This window comes from Onychomys torridus, chromosome 4 (assembly GCF_903995425.1).
Source record: "Onychomys torridus chromosome 4, mOncTor1.1, whole genome shotgun sequence".
Classification (NCBI taxonomy): domain Eukaryota; kingdom Metazoa; phylum Chordata; class Mammalia; order Rodentia; family Cricetidae; genus Onychomys; species Onychomys torridus.
The window spans coordinates 81,202,451-81,225,465 of record NC_050446.1 but is presented as its reverse complement, the minus strand read 5'-3'; the positions used below and the strand labels follow the sequence as shown (position 1 = coordinate 81,225,465).

Below are 23,015 nucleotides of genomic sequence, written 5' to 3'. Positions count from 1 at the left end.
ATTTCTCATCTAAGGGGGATAGCCCCATGAACAAATAATTACCATTTTATCTTGGGGGCCGTTGGGATAGAGTTCAAGATGTGACAAACTGCTTTTACCCCAAGCTTAGAATGTGGTGGTAGTGGTGGTGAACCCCTGGGAAAGAAGAATAAGTAATAACAAAAGGGGAGAATCCAAGAGGGTCAGAGGGAGAAAACTCGATGGAGAGGGAATTACACTCTCTCAAGAGCCCAGAATGTTGAAAGCATATGATAAGCCTAGTGTGCTAAAGAAATCCAGGGGTCGGGTACGCAGGGAAACAGAAGACCTTACAGACAGTTGGATCATGGTGGTCCATATGAAGAAGGCCCAGCCTTGATTCCAAGGGTGCTAAGGAGCCTCAACAGCTCTTATATCTGGGCTACCTTAACACCTTTGCATTTTTACAGGATTGTTTCAACTCTAGAGTCTCACCCTTGCCCATATTGCCTGAGTACTGAGTCGGCGGTCTGACTGTTGACCCACCATAATCTTGCTTATCTTTGAGGATGGTATGTATAGCTGTAGGCTGCAATTTTTTTTTTTCAATTGGGGCTTATTGAAATTGATGGCTGCCAGAGTGGCCCCTCCAGTCAATCTCTGACTTTATTGTAACTCCATCAGCATGCTAAAAGACACCCTTCTAGTGCCAAGTACTGTTGATAGTTGCTATGGTGACAACCTGACAGACTCATAGAAGGGGAAAGAAGCGATGTCTGAACTTCAGGAAAATCTCTGCTCGTTCTCAGAAGAGACAGGAACACTTCCCATTAGCAGCTGTTCTGCCTCCCTCATACCCCTCCACTTATTTTACTTTCTCAGTCACTTCCCAACTTCAAGGGTGGAAGAGGGATTCTACGAGCAAGAGGGCGGGGTGGGGGGTGCTGTGTGTGTCAGGATCATGATGGGAAGTCTACAGAGACAACTGAACCAAGCATGGGAAGTCATGAGCTATAGACCAACAGCTGTGGAGCCTGCATGGGACCAGACTAGGGTTGTGTCGCTTTGTCTGTTTGAGGGGCCCCTGGCTGTGGAATCAGGATCTATCCTTGATGCATGAGTTGGCTTTCTGGAGCACAATACCTATGGTCAGAAGCCTTGCTCACCCTTGATGCAGGGGGAGGGGCTGGGTCCTGCCTCAGTTGAGTGTACCAGGCTTTGTTGATTCCCCATGGGAGGCCTTACCCTTTCAGAGGAGGGGATAGGGGTGGGTTGGGGGAGGGGAAGGACTGGGGGACCATGAGGAGGGATGAGAGGAGGATCTGTGATTGAAATGTAAAATGAATAAAAAATTCTTAAATAAAAAAAGAGTTTATTTGAGATTTATCTCCCATTTCTTAGGTTCTTGGCCAAGCACGAAATTCTTCTTCATTGATGAATTGATGCTCAGTATTCTTATTAGTTCCCCAACTGTGAGTGGGAAAAAAGACCCAGTTTTTGGAAAACAAAAACATGAACAAAGATGGTAACCATCAAATGGATGCTGTCAAGACTTAAAGCAGGGAGACCAGTTAGTTAGGAACTGTTCTATTAACCCAATCAGAAGATGCTGTGCTTGAATTCAGATAAAGACAGTGGCGACTCTTCTAGTTAGCTCCTCTGAAACTATGATAAAACACTGACCAGAAGCAAGTTGGGGGTAAGAGGGTTTATGTGACTTGCAGGTTATAGTCTTCCAGAGGGAAAACAAGGCAGGAACAACTACCCAGGTGTGGCGTAGGCCACAGTGGGCCAGGCCCTCGGACATCAGTCAGTAATCAAGAAAGTGCCCCGCAGACATACCTATAGGCCCATCTGATGGAGACAATTCCTCAGTTAGGTTCCTTCTTCCTGGGTGACTCTACTTTTTGTCAAGTTTACAGAAAGTAATCAGCACAGAGACATAAGGGGGTTGGAATCCATTAGTGCTCAACATAACTCAGGGGACAAGACTTTCTAAAGTGTCGCTTGGGAAAGGAAAGAGAGTGAGTGATAACAAGAATGACTTGCAGGTTCCTGTTGGAGAGAGAATGCCTGGGTGGATGGTGGCAGAAGTACAGGTAGAGGAGACAAAGAGGCTTTGGTGTTTGGGTGACAGAATAGCTTGAGTTTGGATTTGTCCCTGGTAGACTCAGGTGACAATGTCTAGTAGTAGGGATAGCAGACATTTGGAGTAGTCATCAAGGCTATGGCTCATAGCTGGAATCTTCCTTAGGAAAGGAATGGATATTGACTGTCCCCAAACCAGAGTTGCCATTTACATTGAGAACTATGTGTGCTATTGTTGAAGCAAGATTCATAGGCTTTGGACACAAGCCAATGTTTGTAATCAGGAGACGAAATTCTATGATTACAAAGATTGAAATGCAGCCGGGTGGTGGTGGCATACGCCTTTAATCCCAGCACTCAGGAGGCAGAGCCAGGAGGACCTCTGTGAGTTCGAGGCCAGCCTGGGCTACCAACTGAGTTCCAGGAAAGGTGCAAAGCTACACAGAGAAACCCTGTCTTGAAAAACAAAAAACAAAACAAACAAACAAACAAACAAAACAAGAACAAAAATCCCAAAGATTGAAATGCATTCCTCCCTAGACTCAAGTCTACAGGACGTCGATTCTCTCTGAACAATCACCTGCAGCTCAAGTGCTTGGACTAGTATAAAGTCAGGAACCCAAGGTTCTGTGAGGACAACAGTGGAAGAGGACACACAATGCCCTCTGCAAGCTTGGACTACGAAAAGAGTATCACATTCTGTGTTAAGAGGAGTCCTTGGCTCACTGACCATGACTTTGAAGATTTCAGTACTGCTCTGATCTAATTATTAAAATGAAAAATGTCCCCTAAATAAACTTTATTCCCCAGCAGTAAAATACCAAGGAGTAAAAGCAAGATTTTGCTTAAATGTGCAGGTCTTGTTTCATTTATTTCTAAAGCTTCTACAGTGCCAGTTAAGAGAGTATTTCAAAAGCAAGGACAGACAACCCCTTTTTTTTTTTCAGTGTATATGCAACTCACGGGATATTCTGTTTAATATAAAATTTGCAGACATAAAATCAGTACTAAATGGCTATGCTATTACATTTTACACCTTGTTCTAATTTACATAGCATAATGATTATGTAGCATGTACTGGCTATCTATTTGGTATCAAGCAGTAGAAAATAATTATTGGTAACTGTTGCTCCATTTGGAATTAAACACAATGACTAGCTTCATCCACACTGACCTTTCAACTGTCGCATCTTGTGTCTCATGGTGTCTAAATCAGCCAAAATTTGGTCCCTCTTTAGCCAGTTTTGTTTCTTTAATTTTTCTGATTTCTGTGCAGCTGCAATAAAGAAAAATGTTTTGCATAGTGCTCTGTTATCAAGAGTAATTTATCATAGGTACCAATAACTTACAAAGAACTTTCTGCTTCAAGAGACAGATTGAATTAGAAAGATGTAATTAACAGAGGTAAGGGCTATTAAAAGAAACTTCGTTTGAAAGATGAGAAGGCTTAGGGCATTTTTGTATGCAATGGAGGTGGGCCAGGAAGGAGATCAAAACTGCTTTATTGTATAGATTTACCATATGCAATAGCCATATTTCATTTTCTGCTTCCACCAACTGCTTGGAGGTGATGAAAGCCTGGCTTGGGACCATTCATTTTGTTAAACATCTACCTACTGCCTAAAGGGTGCAATTCTTAAAAATGAAAATGTGCAGACAGGTCGTCCTCAGTGTGAATTAAACTCATTTGTTATTTTCTAATGGATACCATTATTCTCCACCTTATAGACCAAGCATCTCTTTATCAACTAAATTAGACACTTCTCTGTGCAGAAAAATCCATTCCAGTAAAAGAAAAACAAGCAAGTGTACAAATATGTGCATACAGCTATCTTTGCACATGTATTAATTGACTGATTGGCTTTCTGCATAAATACAATATTATTATGGTGACATTATACACACTTAATTCATTTTCTCATGGCATAAAACTTATTTCTCCCTCTCTTTACATACGGTCTAGAAGGAAGCAGAAACAAAAACCTTACCATTTAGAGGCAGAAATGGCTCACCACAAGACACCCAAATGGCAATAGGACTTTTGAGGATCTGAGCAAGCAAAGATTTATCTATTCCCTCCAAACAATCCAGTCTGTTTTGCATTTTTATTCTTGAGTTTTCTGGGAAACAAGTGACACATTTACTCTTGTAAGTTAATAATGAATGAATATCCTTTATGGATTCATTTGTTTAGCCAAAGTATTTTCTTCTTCATTGGTGACTTTCATAATTATTATCAAAATTGGAGCCAATGCATACTTTTAGTCAGAAATGCCATAGACAGTCAAAGAGTTGAATATCCTCCTAAATACTTTAAAGTGAAACAAACCTTTAAAAAGTAGCTGACATACATGGAGTTTGGTGCCATTCCTGGGCTGCCCCAGAGCTGAGGGATTTGAGCAGATGTGTTCTTTCTGCTTCCTGACCAGTAAGCACTCTGCTGAAATTGGACAGTTATTTCTTTAAAGTTCTTCTGTGGAAATTAATGGCATAATACCAAAACTCAGCTCCATACAGGAGCAAACCACGAATGGTCCTGCCTTGCCTTGGGATATGTTTTAGAATATGGGAGAAGCAGGGATGCCATATAAAAGGCATCCTCTGATTGTCCTGATGAGTGCATTACTCTGTCCTTTCAAAAAGATTTTTAAAAAGAATTTGAAAGAAATGAATTTGAGATGAATATCCTTTAAATATAAAGTAGAGGCAGAGCCATGTGCTTTGAAAATCAACCAGGCACTAAATGTTCAAAGCATTGCTTCTTAAAACTCATGGGGGGCTGGAGAGATGGCTCAGTGGTTAAGAGCATCAACTGCTCTTCCAGAAGTCCTGAATTCAATTCCCAACAACCATATGGTGGCTCACAACCACTTGTAATGAGATCTGGTGCCCTCTTCTGGCATGCAGGGACACATGCAGGCAGAATACTGTATACATAATAAATAAATAAATCTTTAAAAACAAAAACAAACAAACAAAAAACTCATGGGAAAATCAAATAATATAATGTACACAGTTATAGTAAATAAAAGTCATGAATGTTTGATAGATAATAGTCAAGCACTAGTCTAATATATGTTTATATTCATAAAGACCAAATACAAATTATATGGAAGGAATATTAAATATGTATTCAAGTAAATATATATATACACATGCATATATGTGCATATTTATACATTTATGTTTTGAATGTGTCCATTCATAAACTCAAGTAGAGAAAATTTATGGTCAACATGATGTTACTAAGAGGTAGGATTCTTTCATTGACTTAAATAAGTTCATTTATATGGTATATGCATGTGTTTAGTCATGATTAGCTGTGTAGGTATATGTGGCTGTCTGAGATTGGTTTGGGAATGTCATTCTCTATAATTTTCCCTCTTAATTTTGAAACAGAGTCTCTCACTGAACTTGGTGATTACTCTTTCATTAGGCTGGATGGCCAGTAAGGCCCCAGAATCTACCTGTCCACACCTCCCAGCCCTAGGGTTACAGATGTGTACCACTATGCCGAGCTGTTTTACATGGGTGCTGGGCATCTGAACTCAGGTTCTCATGCTTGTACAGCAGGCATTTTACCCACTGAGCCATTCCCCTAACCCTGAGATCAGTATGTTGTGAGAGCTCCTCTTCTTGTGACTGGAACTAAGGCCCTTCAAAAGGAGACGTCACACTGCTTTTTGGCTCTCCTGTCTATCAGCTTTCTGTCATGTGACAACCCAGCACTTCTTCCCCATGGAAGATGCAGATTTTGATCTTACCAATGAACCAAATCCTGCTAGTGCCTAGATTTGAACTCCCCAGTTTCTGTGAAAAGCGTATTTTGGTTTTAGAATTGCCTTGTCTATTGGAAAAGAGTGTTTCCAGCATTGCATTGCACAAAGAAACAACACAGGCAAATATGTAGGTAATTTGCTTCAACAAAGGGTTCCAGATGACCCAAACTGAGTGAGCAATTACACTGGGGCTGGAAGTTCACTTAGTTTTTATTCTGACTCAGGTGGTGACTGTGCCTTTCCCCATTGATGGAAGCTAGACCTCACCAACTGGTTACTTCATTGCTATGCAAAAAGGAAGAGTGTGGTCAAGTCTCAGAAATGTCCAATATCCAGAAGTGAGCAAACAGGAACATACTAAGGTTTCACAAAATGGGGGAGATTTTTGGACTATTGGTAGGTCAACCATCTTTGATAGAACAAAATGTTTCTCACACTGTAGTGTTCTATCATAGTAGAAAAAGAAGGATGAAAACAAAAATCACAAGCAGATACATTCTATTGTGAACAAAAGTTCCCGAATAGAAACCAGGTCTACAGAGACGGACTGACTAATTAGAATTTCAGTACTGGGGAGAGATTGGCAAGTTGCAGGTCCAGGGGGTAACTATCTTTTCTTGGGCTGGTTCCAGGCCTCCAGAACAGCCATTCCTCACCTACCGGTGTCTGAACTAACATCATGTGGATAGTAGAAAAAAACATTTTAAGACTTATTAACAGACTCAGACCACTAGCTTCCACCGATCCAAAAGCGAAGAATGTCATCAGAAAGCATCTTGGGCTTGTAAAAAATTTCCTCCATCTCACCGTACCTGCTTCTCTGGTGTACCCATCAATGTATTTTAAACTTACCTTGACTTATGACTTTCCTTGTTCTGTGACACTATAAAACTGCTTCCATGGTGGCACATGGAATTTGGGGTAACATAAATCTGTGTTACCCAGCTATAGTTACTCAAAATGGCTCCAGAATAAACTGTCTCTTATTCCCTTTAAGCTAAGTTTTTCTGAGGTTTTTGTCTTGTTTTTTGTTTTATCAACACTATATTCTTTTGTTTCTCATGAAAAGTCTGTAAGGAAAGTGATTATGGGCATATCTAGTTACAGATGAAAGAGCCAAGGTAGAGATGGGGTCAAGACTGTGGCCAGCCATTCAGCTGTAGTTGGCAAGTCTGGGATTTGAAACCTGATGTTCTGACTCCCACACCAAAGTCTGTAACCTCTAAACCATGGCATTCAGGACAGGAGTGGGAAAAGTCTCACACTGCTGTGTCACAACTGGCAAGAAATGGGCATCCACTAGAGTGTCTAGCGTTTCACAGAAGCAGTGGGAGCGGCGAGGCCAGGGAGGGGAAGCAGAGCCAGGAAAGGTGCAGAGAGGGAGACCGTCCCTTCAACAGCAGGAAGAGGCTGGCACTGGTCTAGCAACCATTTCTTCAGTCCCAGGGGATTTTTGTTTTGAATTTTAGAACAAAAAATGTCAGTGCTTTACAAAGTAGTTAAGTTGCCTACTGTTGCTAATTTTATGAATTGGTTTATTGTTTCAGTTCTAAAACTGGAATATGTATACTTGTTAAGAAAGGGAAGGACACTGTGAGAATCTCACTGATACTCTCTGAACTACTTACAAAAGTCACTGGCTATAATTTTCAAGCTCTTGCTGTGGTGACTGGATGAACCATATTTAATGTTTTGATAATATAACATACATAGAACCAATTGATGCCTGTTAACTAACCTTCTGCATCTTGAACAGCTACCTCTTCTGTCCCAACAGAGTCTGTGCTTCTCTCTTGCTCCTTGGGGACTCTCTGGGTAAGGGCTTCACCAACAGCCCACAGAACCAAGCCACGCAGGGTGACAATGCTGCTTCCATCTCTGGTGTAGACTTTGGAGACTGCTCTAGTGAGTCCAAATCGTTGTGTGCATTCTGCAAGAAGCTATGTCACACAAGTTACAGAAAACTGATGGAAGGCGCTTGAGAGGAGGCTGGGCAGTTACAAGCACTTGCTGCTTTGGAAAGAACCCAGGTTCTGTTCCCAGCACCCACATGATGTCTTACACCTGCAGGTAACTCCAGTTCCAGGAGATCCAGTGCCCTCTTGTGACTGCTGAGGGTATCAGGCATGCATGAAGTGCACTTACATGCAGGCAGAGCACATAAAAATCAAAATAAATAATTTTTTAAAAACCATTAACAGGAAATAATGATGAAAATTGAAATTATAGTAAGTTGTCTGCCATTGTAGAAATCTGAAAAAAAGTCCTTTATTTTTAGAAAACAGACACTGAATAACTGCTGATGTAGATTTTTGATTATAGGCAATTTTTGTGTGTGTCTGTTTTCTCTAATTTCATATAAGTCAAACCTGGCTCTAGAGCTGAAGCTCGGCAGCTTATATATGTTGCTATGTTTTCCTATGAAACAGTCTTATTGAAAGTGTGTAACTTAGAAATCACTCTCCTTTTTTGTTGTCTAAGATACAAAGTTGTAATACTGCAAATTGGTAAACAGTTTCAAATAGTTAATTTTCTAACCCAAACTATCACACATTATCACCTCCATTTTGCAGATGGAAAAACAAATCTAAAAGCTGGCCTTGGGAGCCAACAATATAGCCCAGAGGCTTAGAGAGCTTGCTGCTAACCTGATGGCCCGGTTCAAGCTCTGCCAGCCATGTAGTGGGAAGAAGGAACCACCTCCCCCAGATGGCCCTTTAGCTTCCCCAAGTGCACTGCAACACGTGTGGCACATGCATGCATGTGAGTGCACACACAGCCCTCTCCTGCCCCCCTCACAACCAAATAAAAATGCAAAAACCAAATCAGACAAAAACCCAAAGCAGACAACAGAGAGAGAGCGGAGGCCAGCCTTGTAGCTGTGGGTAAACCTTGAGTTAATTCGGTAGTTTGCTTTGTCCGCTGAGCAACAGTTTCATTTGTGAACAGATTTATTTTTGTTTTTAGTTGTGTTTATGATTGTCCATCTCTGTGTGCACATGGGTGCAGATGCCCCGGGAGACCAGAAGAGGCTGTTAGATTTTGGGGAGCTGGAGTTTCATACCGACTGTTGTGAGCTACCCGATATGGGTGTGGGAGTCAAACCATGTCCTCTGCAAGAGTAGGAGATACTCAGAAAGGTTGAGCCACCTCCCCAGACCTGAACAACATTAATCTTAAGAAGAAAAACCTGTTGTTTCCAACCCCAGAGGTGAGTGAGCAGAAAGGGGTGGGAGGAGTTGGCATACCCCATACTGTATTTAATCTTACCTATAAAATAGGTTTTTAAAAGTATTGGGCAGGTTGTTGAGACAGGAATATCACTTGGGGGCTCTCCTGTCATGACTACACAGCCTCCAAGGCAATCACATAGTCTCTAACAACTTAAGACCCCCTTAATTTAAAAGTGAAAGACCTTGTCAACAAAGATGTGTTCAGATGCTCTGAATGCCAAAGGAGGGGGCATTACTAAATGAAAACAAATAACATTCCGGTGATATGCAACTTGCAGTACATGGAAACCAAGGAGGAAAAAGACATGCTGTCCATCATGAGGTGAAGACAGCCTGGTTGATCCATTCTCCCTCTGCTTTACGTCTTTGCTCTGGACCCCTTGAAAACCAGGGCACTGGTTTCTCACTGTTTCTAACCTTAGATTCAGAGAAAAACCACGAGAAAGAATGCCTCTAGGATAATGGAGATCTTGATCTCATCAGTTTATGGTGGATGTAGACAGGGCTGCTGGTTGCTCAGTTTGGAGGTACTTTTTGTCAGGAATCGCCACCACCCCCACACAGCATTTTAGCCATTAACACTTACCCCATGGAATGTTCCAGCTACGATTAACTTCCCATTCTGATATCCATCCCCATTTTTGTATGCAATGATTTTCAATGCCCGTTGATATGAAGCTACCACACCACTGTGAGATGCAGTGCCTGAGTGTGTCTTCATCCACAAAGATGACAGACGTTCTTCATAATATCTTAGAGTATTTTCAGCTTCATAAGAAGATAAATTAGCCTGGTTTGTGTAAAAAAAAAAATGAATGTTTACACCAACTCTGGTATCTTGGCATATTTCTACTCCCCATTTAAAGTCTGTGTGTGTGTATGTGGGTGGACCTATGCTTTACAGTGTCTTCTTCATGTCCTATAGATACTTGTGTGGAGGAGGAAGAGGGTTGGCTCAGAATTCCTCAGTTCTCTTTCTAGTGCTCTCACTGACTTTTTAGCAGTTGCTCCGTCTTGTTGGTTTGCTCTGGTTTTCCTTAAATGTTGCTGTCTGTTTGTTTGGGTTTGAGGTGGGTCATAAGACAGGATGTGGAAGAAAGGATGTCAGGAGAGAACCTGGGATTGAAGTAAGGGGATATAAAGACTACAGACACTTTCTTAATGAGCAACTCTAGAAGGAGGCCATCCATTGGTGGAGGATGAGTGAGAAGGGCAAGGAGGTGCAGAGCACCCCTCCCTTGAAAAGCTTTCCCCAATGTCCTGACCTAGGAGCCTGCCCAGAGGCTGCTCTGAATAAACTAACAGAGAGGAGTCCTTCCCAGTTACCTCTGCAAAAGCAGATACTGTCAGGCTTCCCAGAGCACTGCTCTCCTTGTCCTTCCAAGTCACCACTGGGGTTGAGTTTAATGCAACCTGTCACTGCCCACCTCTAGCATAAGTCAGGATTGGGAGACAGAGGAGTGAGGTCTGGAGACAGGCAGGTGACCCTGGAGGGGCACACTAGGCTGGCAGGTCACCACATTTTAGGATTACTTCCTTTTTATTCTGCTGTTTCACACACACACACACACACACACACACACACACACACACACACACCCTCCGCCAAGTTCTTTACACTGCTCAACTAGAAGGGAAGGAATATCTTCTTTTTAAATTAAATTATTTTACATTCATTTTAAATTAAGGTCACAGAAGGTGGCAGTTAGTCCCCACCACCATCCCTAGGGGTTCTAGATGGTATTAGGCATGGATGCATGAATTCAGTCACCTAGCCTGAACTGTTACTAACAGCAACATGTCAAATCATCCCCGAAATGAACCATACACATAAAAAAGGAGCTTTCCCCGTTGATGTAGGGTGAATGCTGCTGTGCCAAGTAAAGGTTCATGGTTACTTCCCAACCTAAAAGCTACACAAAGAGGCCGGAAGATTGTAGCAAGTGCCCAATTAACTTCCAAGGCTGCACAGAGCTGCTAAAAGAGTGCAATTTAAATTCCAACAAGGAAAAAGAAATCAACACTGGCAGGACGGAAAGGTGCATCCAAGGAAGATGATGGGGATGAGTAGAGATGAACCTGAATGTAAGGCCAATCTAAATGCATCCAAGTTGTTGCCACATGGGTAGTAGCAGCGCTCAGCTGGGTAAGTACCTTGGCAATGCTGATGACCTTGAAAGGCCTTCGTGGCAAGGACATCTGCTCAGAGCCAGAGACACAGAAGAATAGAGCACTTGGAAGCAGCTGTTTCAGTCCCTTCTCTGCCCTCATGCACCGTCCGCAAGCCAGGCAAAGCATCATTTTTTTCTTTCCATCAGGTGAAAGGTAACAGTATCCCTATAATGGGGGAAAGATGCTTCCACATGGGTGCTTCTAAATCATAACAGCATTTTTACAAAACTCTTCCCAGCACGGGGAAAGCACATTTGTCATCATCAAATGCAAATTTAAAGTCACAACCCAAATGCATTTTTATGTTTCCTAATAATTATTTTTTTACATTTATTTACTTATTTGGTGTGTGTATGCTGGGGGCAGGGCACACATGGGTGGAAGTTAGAGGACACCTTGCAGGAGTTGGTTCTCTCCTTCCATCATGTGGGTTGCAGGGACTGAACTCAGGTCTTCAGGTTTAGCAGCAAGTACCTTATCTGCTGAGCTATCCCACCAGTGCCAGTAATTAAAAAAATGTAAGTCTTCCTTCACTCTGTAATGACTATTCAATCTGGGAACCCTAACTTCTACACAGAATTGAGATTTTTTTTTGAAGAATGACTAGTGTCTCCTCAGTGACAGGAAAACTACAATATAACGTCTTGTGTAGAAGGGACATCTTGCTGTGCACAGAATCTAATCGACCCTGGAGTTAAGGACTAATTTCAAAAGGATGCAGGAGCCAAAATGAAGTGTCCCAACTGGCTCAAAGAAGGGCAATTTGAGACTAGAAAGAATGGTAACGCAAACAGTTGAACTAGGTTTGAGTATGTAACTCCCAGGAGTTTATACCAAGGCTATCAATACAAGTAAAGAATGAAATGGGGATGGGACCTCATTTGACATCACCCGAAATTACTTATGGTTGGTAGGTATTGACTTGAAAACTTACCATTGTGGCTGTTAGTATAGCAAATTATTTCTAAAGGTGGCTATAATAAACCCATTCCAATCTTGTTTGTGTGCCATTTTGACTGGTGGCATTACAGGTCAGGAGGTACAGTGTTTTTCTCCTTATCTCCTTTCTGATTGTGAGCAAGCTATGTCCTTGACATTGGACAAATGACAACAGAGTAAGAGGCAAGCAGGTGCATGAGAGGAGCTTGTGCAGTAGGGCCTGGGCTCTATAGCCGTAGTTGGAGCCCTGAGTGTCACACTGAACTCACCTGAACCAAGCTTCTGGAGAGGTGGAGCAGTTGGAGAGTCAATGCCTGCCAACGCATGTGAGAGACTACATCTTGCACTAGCTAGTCCTCATACTACTAAAACAACAAGATGACTATAACTCCTTTAGAGGCCCTTATCGAGACCAGCAAAGCTGCCTGCCCAGCGGAGCTCAGCCCAAATTGCCACCTCACAGGGAATTTTTTTCCAGTTGATGACTGTTATAACAGACAAGTGGACATGCAAGAAAGAATCAGGTACTTACTCTGTCTTTCCTTTCAAACTGTATTTTTGGCTAGTGAAATATCTATTTAGTGAGGTAATAGTCTTCTTAAATCTTTAGCTAGCTGATGTCGAGAAAACAGTGTAATCAGATAAAATGGACTGATATGAAGCACAATGATAACATTAGATGAATAGACATTGAGGAATTTCCAAATATGGGGACAAGAAGAAATTACTTCAAACTACTAAATGCACCATTAAAAACAGGAAACCCATATGTAGGCTTCAGAGACCTAAGTATATGAAACACACATGGAAACCCATGAAGATGCTACAGAAAATGGTAAGCATAGGTCTAATGACGACTCTAGTGTGCATCGTATTTACAGGAATCATGGAGAAAGAGAAGCAAGTCAAATGATGATACAAGAAAGCAAACGCAAATGCAGAGCCTGCTGCCTGACTGTGGACCAGGCTGAAGACATGATCCCACCTAAGTGCCTTCTTTGAGTCTTGACTCAAACTGACAAACAATAAAAATGAATTTTGAGGACAATCTAGAAAGTTTGATTAAAAATTAGTTTACTATATTGCCCAAACGACATTGTTCATTTAATAAATCATGATAATGGCATGATGTTTTATGTCAAAAATGTTCAGATTTATAAAGTTGTATGCTTAACTTAGAGGTAAAATCATATCATATCTGGGATTAGCAAAAGTCACCAAATCTTAATGACTGCTGATTATATATGATGGGTAAATCAAGATTCGCTGAACCAGTGGCTGCTTTAGAATATGTATGAAATTTGCCACAATAGAACAAGTAGTTTTAGATAGAGTATATAACTTATTTTACTTTTCATAATTTTCTTTCATTTTTTCCTATTTAGAATCCCAGAGTATAAGTAATTTCATCAAAAATTAGTATTTATGCCAGACATTGTGGTGCACACCTGTAATCCCACCCTAGGAGGTTGAGACAGGAGGATTGCAAGTCAGAAGCCAGCTTGACCTTGGTAGCAAGACCTAGTCTGAAACAAACAAATTAGTGTTTATCCTGTATGAATTTAATCTTCCTCCTTTATTAAATGACCCTATTTTTCTTTCGTCTTTGGGAAGAAGGAACTACTTACAGGTTGATCAATGTTTTCTTTAGTGACAGATGACGTGCAAAGGCCAGAGGAATTCGCTGCTGTGATTTCCTTATCCAGGGCAGTGCTGTGAAAGGCTATCAATGTTCTCTTATTTTCCAGGTAGTGCCACTTTTGATTAGCAGCCCCATTGCTGTATGGCTTGTATTTCTAAGAAATGAGTGACAAAATGCAGACTCAAGTTAGACAGGTGAGTTTCTAAGATGGCATAGCAGGCATTTTTTTATTGTATAAATTTAGAAATACAGACAATTACTCCTAAATTACTGTAAATGATGATTACTATCCATATTTGAGAATTGCATACATAATTTAATAACATTAAACGTATTTGATTCACAAAACCAGTAAAAATTAAAATTTTGTAATTACACTATTTTGTGATTTTTTTTCTGACATTTTAAAAAGATGTTAGTCATTTCTTCTTAGAAAAATTATGCTTGGGAAATTCCTAAATAGTTGAATCTGCAGGGCTTTAAAAAAAAAAACATTCCCTCTAATAAATAAGACAACAGACTATATGCACAAGTGTGTGTGTGTGTGTGTGTGTGTGTATGTAAATTGTGTAAATTCATGAAAATGTTTTAGGAAAAACTTCTAGAAGGATCATTGATCACAGTCATTTAAAAGATTATGATATTGACCAAGAAAGAATTTTTTAAGAATGATTATTTGACTGTCTCCTTTCCCAACAGTATGTGAATCAATATCTTGTTTTCATGTTCTTACCAAACATGCATGCACAATATCTCCCCAAACACCAACTTACTAAGTGGGAAAAAACCCAGCAATTTGTTGACATTTCAATGTTTATTTGACTGATATTCAAGGACGTGGGTTTTTTTAAATTCAGCTAAATACACAACAGAAACAGGATACGGGTTTTAATTCTATCATTTATATTGTTATAGAATGTGATTTTGTTATGTAATTATAGCATTGTTGAGTTATCTCAAGTGTAAGTAAAAAGACATAAGCTGACAGGTTAGCTCTGGGAAGCACATCATGATGCCATGAGGAATTTTATAATTTATAATAACTACTGTACCTGGTAAGAGACAACAGCAAAGAAGTTCTTAGCACTAAGAAAATGAGCTCCCTCCAAGATCTAGAGAACCAAAGGCTAAATTCTCAAGATCTAGAGAACCAAAGGCTAAATTCTCAAGATCTAGAGAACCAAAGGCTAAATTCTCAAGATCTAGAGAACCAAAGGCTAAATTCTCAAGCAACTAGAAAGCATCTAGAACATTAACTCAGAGTGGCTCCTTTCCATTTACAGACACATGAATGCTTTCTCACAAACTTATTATTTAATACATAAAAATAGAAGCATAATAATGAAAAGTTATCTTGAAAGTTAATCCAAATTACCTTATGATTAAGCTTATTCCTTATACAGTAAGACACATTGGGGATGACATTAATATCTGCAAATGTTATGAAAATGATTAAGGACCCGAACGTCCAGCCATGTGAGGTTTGCCCTCACTGTGGCCTGTGTTGAAGAGGAACCTGATAGGAAACATGAAATGTATGTGTGTTATGTCTTCAGTTTAAATGTCGAGTTCTTATTTATCATGAGGACAGAGGAGTTAATTAAGCAAGCTTCAGAATCTGCCCAGATTGCTGTGTCCTGATTTGGGACTCCAAACTGCAAAACAAGTTTCTTCACTAAAAACATGGAATAAAACAAATGTTATTTGGAGATAATTATTCTGTTCCATGGAAACTAGGGTGGAGCTTACAGATGGTGAATTCAGAGCTGGGAGTTCCTAAGCTGTCTCCGGGTCTAGCAAGGAAAATCACACATCTGTTTATAAGTGTTTGGTTAGAAAGATGGCTACCAGAAAAGAGCTTCCTGGGTCTTTGCGTCAAACTCAAATGAAGGCTGCATTACAGGTACTGCAAGTGAGTTTCTTACTAGAATTACCACTGGGTGGGTGGGTGGGGGGGGCTCATGACCTCACAAAAGACTGACAAGGTCTCTTCCTCTAATATCCAGGGGGCCTTGCCTGTGTTCCTCATCAATGAATTTAGGTACACCAAAGAGCCATCACCCCGTGAGGTTGCGAGCTCCATGAACTCTGCTGGGACAGTTTCTCATGCTTGCCTGTGTGTGGCTGTGGTAACTGCCCCCACTCTTGACACTAGCAAGCCTACAATCATCATTGGTCAGAATGAACCAAACTGAGGTATCTCGGTGTGCTCAGATTTGAAGTCTAGGCAGAGTATTACAAAAAGTATTTTAACAGTGACATTAGAAATAACATTCTATGACAGCTGTTCCTTTGCTCTGTAACAAAGAGGCCCAGGGCCTCCCTGCCGCTTCATGAAAGGGCATGGCTTCTTGTTGGCCTGTGCATATCTTACCTGAATGATAACTGGATAGCCATGGGCTTCATTTTGAGCCTTCATCATAGACACTGCCAGCACTAGGTCAGGGTTACTCACCAGGTGAAAGGTCCTTGAGAAGACAGAATTAGTTCCACTATGTGACATACTATGGTTAATATAAGTGGAATTTCTATACGTTTCTGCTATGAAGAAACCCAAGTTTCTTTACATTTCACCAGCTTATTAGAACAAATAAGTTATGATAGTCTGATATGGATATTATCAAATATCCATTATAATAATTTATACAGAATATAAATAATAGTTTGTGTTTTATCATAGTTTGATTATTCCTCATAATCTATTTCCCCTATTTAAATCATGGTGTGGCTTCTGTCTCTATATTATACCCACATTGATATATCTTTATTGCCCATGTTGCTGTTATTGATAAGCAGTGAAGATGATAAAATGGATTTTACAGTAATGCTGCGTGGGATGGGATGGAATACTGAATCCATCTCTTGGTATTGCATAACATTAGTAACTCAGTGTTTCAATTTACCCATCTGTATTTTGGAATAATGTGCATCCTGTGGAAGTTGAACAAGTTAATACATATAAAAGTAAGTATTATAAGGAATATCATTAGTTATAATTATGCATTGCTGTGGCTTTTAAAAGTATTTTACTGGGGCTGGATTGATGGTTCAGCAGTCAAGCGCACATACTTCTCTTACTCAAGTTCCGTTCCCAGTGCCCACACTGACCCACAACCACCTGTCATTCCAGTCCCAGGAGCTCTGAGCACCTTCTCTGACCTCCATAGGTACCTGCATCTATGTGCAAATACCTACACACACAGAGACACATAATGAATAAAATAAATCATAGTATATATTTCCCATTAAATTCTCGTGTTTCCAAAGGAGATTTCCCTAAAGCTCAAGATATTTGTTGAAAATTATAAAGATCTTATTTTGTGTGCCTGTGTATGCGTATGTTTCGGTGTCTGTGCAAGCCTTGGAGGCTAGAAGAGGGAGTCAACCACCCCTCTTACACCCAGTTGTAAACCATCAGATGTGGGTGCTAGGAACCAAACTCCAGTCTTCTGGAAGAGTGGAAGTATTCTTAACTGCTTGGACATCTTTCTAGCACCTATGTTGATTTTTTAAAGATTTATTTATTTATTATGTATACAGAAGAGGGTGCCAGATCTCATTACAGATGGTTGTGAGCCACCGTGTGGTTGCTAGGAATTGAACTCAGGACCTTTGGAAGAGCAGTCAGTGCTCTTAACCTCTAAGCCATCTCTCCAGTCCCCCATGTTGATTTTTTAAAATTAATTTATTTACTTTTAGTTGTGTTTTGACTGCATGTATATATGTGCACCATTTGTATGCCTGGCACAGATAGATGGAGGTCAGAAGAGTATCCCCTGGAACTGGAATTATAAATGATTGTAAACCACTGTGTGTGTGCTGGGACAGAACCAGCATTCTCTGGAAGAACAGCCAGTGCTCTCAACAACATTCAAATGAATGTATGATTGTTGATTTTCTACAGTGACCCACTGAGATGTCAAGATCAGCTACCTCACTATTCTACATTTTACTACCTGGAATAGATCCACTTGTGACTGTGGTGGTATTGTGTTCCCCAAAATATTGTGCACCCTAATAAATTTATCTGAGGTCAGAGAACAGACAGCCACTAGATACAGAGGCTAGAAAATAGTGGCACTCACGCCTTTAATAGTAGCATTTCAGAGACAGAAATCCCTCTGGATCTCTGTGAGTTCAAGGCCACATTGGAAATACCCAGGCTTGGTGACACACGCCTTTAATCCCAAGAAGTGAGCCTTTAATCCCAGGGAGTGATGGCAAAAACAGAAAGATATATAAGGCATGAAGACCAGAAACTAGAAGCATTTGGCTGGTTAAGCTTTTAGGCTTTGGAGCAGCACAGTTCAGCTGAGATTCATTTTGGTTGAGGACTGAGAAGCTTCCAGTCTGAGGAAACAGGATCAGCTGAGGAACTGGAGAGATGAGGTAGCTGTGGCTTGTTCTGCTTCTCTGATCTTCCAGAATTCACCCCAATACCTGGCCTCAGGTTTGTTTTATTAATAAGACCTCTCAAGATTCCTGCTACAGTGACAATGCTTTAAAGTTATGCTTATCTTGATAACGTTGGGGTACACTGTTCCCACCTTGCTGTTTGGTATATAAGGGCTTCATGTGGAATTTCGGTACAAAGGGGCTGCATAAGCACAGGTTTATGAGTATATATCTATATCTATATCTATCTATCTATCTATCTATCTATCTATCTATCTATCTATCTATCTGTTTATCTGTCTGTCTGTATACATACATATTGGTATATAGAGGCTTCATAATCACAGGCTTCCTATAGAAAGGAAATTACTTTTCTGCTATTGGCAAATACCAATCAATAGTTGTAGCATGAATCTTAAAGGGGCTTATTAATAAAATCAAACCTGAAGGCAGGTATTGGGGTGAATGCTGGAAGATCAGAGAGACAAAGCAGGCCACAGCCACCTCACCTTGCCAATTTTCTCAGACTGGAAGGTTCTGGGTCCTCATCCAAATGGAACTGCTGCTCCAAAGCCTAAAATCTTAACCAGCTCTAGTTCCTTGTCCTCACACCTTAAATACCTTTCTGCTTTCTGCCATCACTTCCTGGGATTAAAGGCTCTTGTTACCATGCCTGGCTATTTCCAGTGTGGCCTTGAACTCACAGAGATCCAGGCAGATCTCTGCTTCTGGAATGCTAGAATTAAAGGCATGTGCGCCACCATTTTCTGGCCTCTATATCTAGTGGCTGTTCTGTTCTCTGACCCCAGATAAGTTTATTAGGATGCACAATATTTTGAGGAACACAATATCACCACAAATTGTACTGTCAAAATGGGAAAAGACAAAAGCATTATAACAGCCAACTATTCCCACCAACTACCTCTTGTTGTCCCATGGCTTGACACAGGATGGTCTCAAGATGGCCAAATTGTGGAATGCCAGAAGACTGAAGGAGACTTTGGTGTTACCCATGGCTAGAGTTTTCAAAAGCAGTGCTGCTCACAGCCCATCAGCTAATCGAGTTTAGTAAAATTTCTCTTGCTGTTTTTCTTTGACCACGCTCTCTGCTCCTTTCTCGCCAGCACCCAGAAGAATAAATGACAGTGCTAAAGAGGACTCAACCACAGCTCTCTCACAATGACCATGGAAGCACTTGCAGACTTGCTCAAGTCAGAGTCACATAGTCATTCCCCTTATATGTATTCAGCTGCATTCACTAGCCGTGCCTGCATTCAGATCTAAGTATGAATGTGGCGTTTTCTGGTGTGTTTTCAAGGAATTCTGTATGTGTGAATATGTGTGTCTATATTTGTTTCCTTTGCTTTTACTTTGCCCCCTTTCCTCTGGGCAATTTCTTTGTTTTACCCTATTCCGGTTTATTTTTATCTTGTTTGTATTGTAAAGAAAGAGAGAAAGAAAGGCTGTGGATTTGGGTAGGTGGGGTGTCTGGGAGGAGTTAGTTGGGAAAGGGCAAAGCAAACCATAATCAGACTATATCATATAAAAAAATCTATTTTCAATTTAAAAGAGCACTCATGGGGACTTTGTCATAATCCACAAGAACAAGACAGAAATATTCACTAAATATAACACATATCTTGGTAGCTTGGGGATGCTAGCTCCATAGGAACAAGAATCTGGATCTTTTTAGTTCTTTGCTAAAGTTCCATCCCTAAAATGATGCCTCCAGTAACCTTTAGTTTTACTCTATGATGGTTGGGATGTGGAATGCTATTCAGTTTTCCTAAGTTTGTTTAGACTTGCTTTGTATTCCAACATGTGGTCAGTTTTGAAGAAAGTCTCACAGGCTGCTGAGAAGAAACTGTACTCTTTAGTGTTTGGGTGAAATGCTCTGTAGATATCTGTTAGGTCCTTGATTTATGATATTCTTTAACTCCAGAGTTTCTTTATTTAGTTTTTGACTGAATGACCAGTCTACTGGTAAGAGTGGGGAACTGGAGTCATTCACCATCACTGTGCCATGGTCAGTATGAATTTTAGATGTAATAACATTTCTTTTATGAAATTGGGTATCTTGCATTTGAGTTTGTAAATGTGAAGAACTGTAACATCTTGGTGAATTTTTCCTTTAATGAGTAGTGTCAGTTGGATGAGTGAATTATGGTCCATGTAACTAGTCATTGCAGGAAGAAAAGCCTATCCTCCTAGCTCCTCATTGCACAGACAGCAAAGCCCTGGTGGATGGAGTAAAGAAACACTCCTAGCAGCTCTGTCCAGCAAGTCACTCTCTGGCTGCCCGAACACACAGTCAATGACTATGCCTTGCTGTCTGTTGTACTCATTCTGGAAATGGCAGAGTAGAGCTAGCTCCTTTCCTTATTGCTGATGCTGCCTCCTAAAGCTTATTCAATCACTCTCAAAGCACACAGCCCTCAGCCATGGGCAGTGCAGATCTTCAGGGAATACAGTGAAAATCACAGTGTCTTCCCATTAAGAAATATTTTGCACAGGTGCCCAAATATACATCCTGTACAGTATGCAAGAGACTGAGGAGTTCACTAGAGCTCCACTATATGTAATGGTAGAATTTTAGATAGATCAGTCCAAAAACTAGGAAGTTATGTTTTCTTGTTAAATTAATGTTCAATCATGAACAAAAACAAAAAGAAATGTGGAATGAAACATGAACCTAAACATTGTCAACATTCTGTCTTATTTCATTTCTTTATCTCAACTTTCGATATTTTTATTTTTGCTAATATTTATGATTTATTTATTTTTAGCTCTGTGTTTACTCAATAAATACATGTCTGCTGTATGTATGCACATGTGTGTTCAAGTGCCCATGGAAGCCAGAAGAGGATGTTGGATCCCCCACAGTTGGAGACACAGAGAGCTTGGGGCCCACTCTGCTGTGAGTGCTGAGAACTGAACTCTGGTCTTCTGTAAGAGCAACAAGCACTCTTAACTGATGAGCCATCTCTCCAGCCCCTTGTTATAATGCCCCAAATAAAGCTGATCGAAATATCTTGTATTTTTATCTCTAAATATAATATATACTTAAGTGGCCAGGACCCCCTTTCTATCTCAACACAACCACTGACCAATTATCATATGCAACAAGATTAATAATATCTTCTTAATATAATCGAATAGCCAAATTGTTTTAGATTTCTTCTGATCTTCTCAAGAAAATGGTCAAAACATTTTAAATCTGGACCCAAGGTCAAACACTGAATAAGGTTACAGATTTTTGTTTGTTTGTTTGTTTGTTTTGTTTTTGTTTTTGTTTTTTTTGAGACAGGGTTTATCTGTGTAACAGCCCTGGCTGTCCTGGAACTCACTTTGTAGATGAGACTGGCCTGGAACTCACAGAGTTCGGCCTGCCTCTGCTTCCTGAGTGCTGAGACTAAAGGTGTGCTCCATCATGCCTGGCCTGAATTAGGTTAATACATTTGATAAAGTAAGAATCAATGCTTACTGTATGATTAGAAACCACTTGTTATTTTTATGAATGAACAACTGGGAAGACACCCATGTGAGGAGAGATGGGGATTGAGTAAACAAAGGTCCCCAAATATTTCAAAATTGGGAATACTTTTGAATTCATCTTTTGATTTCTTCCTGTTACAAAGATAAATTAGATGAGTATCTAGTCTTCAGACAATGGCCAGGTAGAACTAAGTAATAAATGATCTCTTATCTGAAGCTAACAGCTGTTAAGGTGTATGCAGCTTACCTAAAATTCCTATTCTGTCTCTTCTTTGACAAGAATAAAGAATTTCCAGCCAAGTAAAATAGAAAATCCAAGGCCCTCAACTGTATTCCTGCTTGTGGTGTGGAGACCATGCCAGAACTCTTAGGATCTCATTCATAGTTTCATGTATGTTATGTGTATGAGTATTTGCTTGAATACATGTGTATGCACCATGTGCATGCAGTGCCTATGGAAGCCAGAAGGCTTCAGCTCCTCTGAGAGTGGAGTTACAGATGGTTGTATATAACCATGTGGGGGCTGGGAATTGAACCCAGGACCTCTGGAAGAACAGTCGATGTCTCTAACTACGGAGCCTTTATTCCATCCAGTTTGATGCATAAACCACACAATTCAGTAGGTTTACCTGCTTTCTTCCTTATGTGTCCAGCATTGGTGACCGGCATCAGATTTCTTCTCTACCAAAACAACCTCTGTGCCTGACCGGGGTTTGGAGCCTTGTATACCCAGAACCAGCTGAGGAGCAGCAAGGCTAATGATTTGCCCATCTCTGTATTCAAACTCCTGATGACGTAGCTTCTGCAATTTATTGTGCTTTGGGAAGTGGCTATGGTAAAGAAAACTCTGTGAGTGACAGGAAAATGGCCCTGGAAGTCCATGTACTAGAGATGCTAAGTTCTGTTGGTCACAGCTGCCTGTGGGCTGTTAAGTTGCAGTGGTAAATATACCAGAAGAACAGCAGCGAGGCCATCAGCAGCGTGCTTTAACGGAGGTGTAGAAAGTAGAACCCTGCAGCTGGAGAGATGGGTCAGCAGTTATGTGTGCTGGCCGCTCCTTTAGAGGACTGGGGCTGGGTGCACAGCACCACATCCAATAGCTAGCTCACAGACACTGCTCACTCCAGCTCCAGGGCGCCAACATCCTCTTTCGGCCTCCATCAGCTTGCACTCACATATGGCATACATTCACACACACACACACACACACACACACACACACACACACGTTAATTAAAAAAATTAAAGTAGAATCCTGAGCTTATTTTATGAAAGAAATAAAAGTTTATCTAAGAGAACATTTGAAAAATTTGC

The 23,015-nt window shown here is 40.6% G+C and overlaps 1 protein-coding gene across 1 annotated transcript in view; it reads right to left on the bottom strand.

The window, feature by feature from the left end:
- Dcdc1 (doublecortin domain containing 1) overlaps positions 1–23,015 on the bottom strand; it is a 402,846-nt gene that overhangs the window by 20,907 nt on the left and 358,924 nt on the right. Inside the window, exons 26-32 of the mRNA XM_036186665.1 lie at positions 22,331–22,531; positions 16,186–16,279; positions 13,798–13,965; positions 9,645–9,848; positions 7,564–7,765; positions 4,035–4,166; positions 3,221–3,322 (exon numbers count right to left, since the gene is read on the bottom strand). Coding sequence (XP_036042558.1) covers positions 3,221–3,322; positions 4,035–4,166; positions 7,564–7,765; positions 9,645–9,848; positions 13,798–13,965; positions 16,186–16,279; positions 22,331–22,531 — 1,103 coding nt within the window. The remainder of the gene's footprint in view (positions 1–3,220; positions 3,323–4,034; positions 4,167–7,563; positions 7,766–9,644; positions 9,849–13,797; positions 13,966–16,185; positions 16,280–22,330; positions 22,532–23,015) is intronic.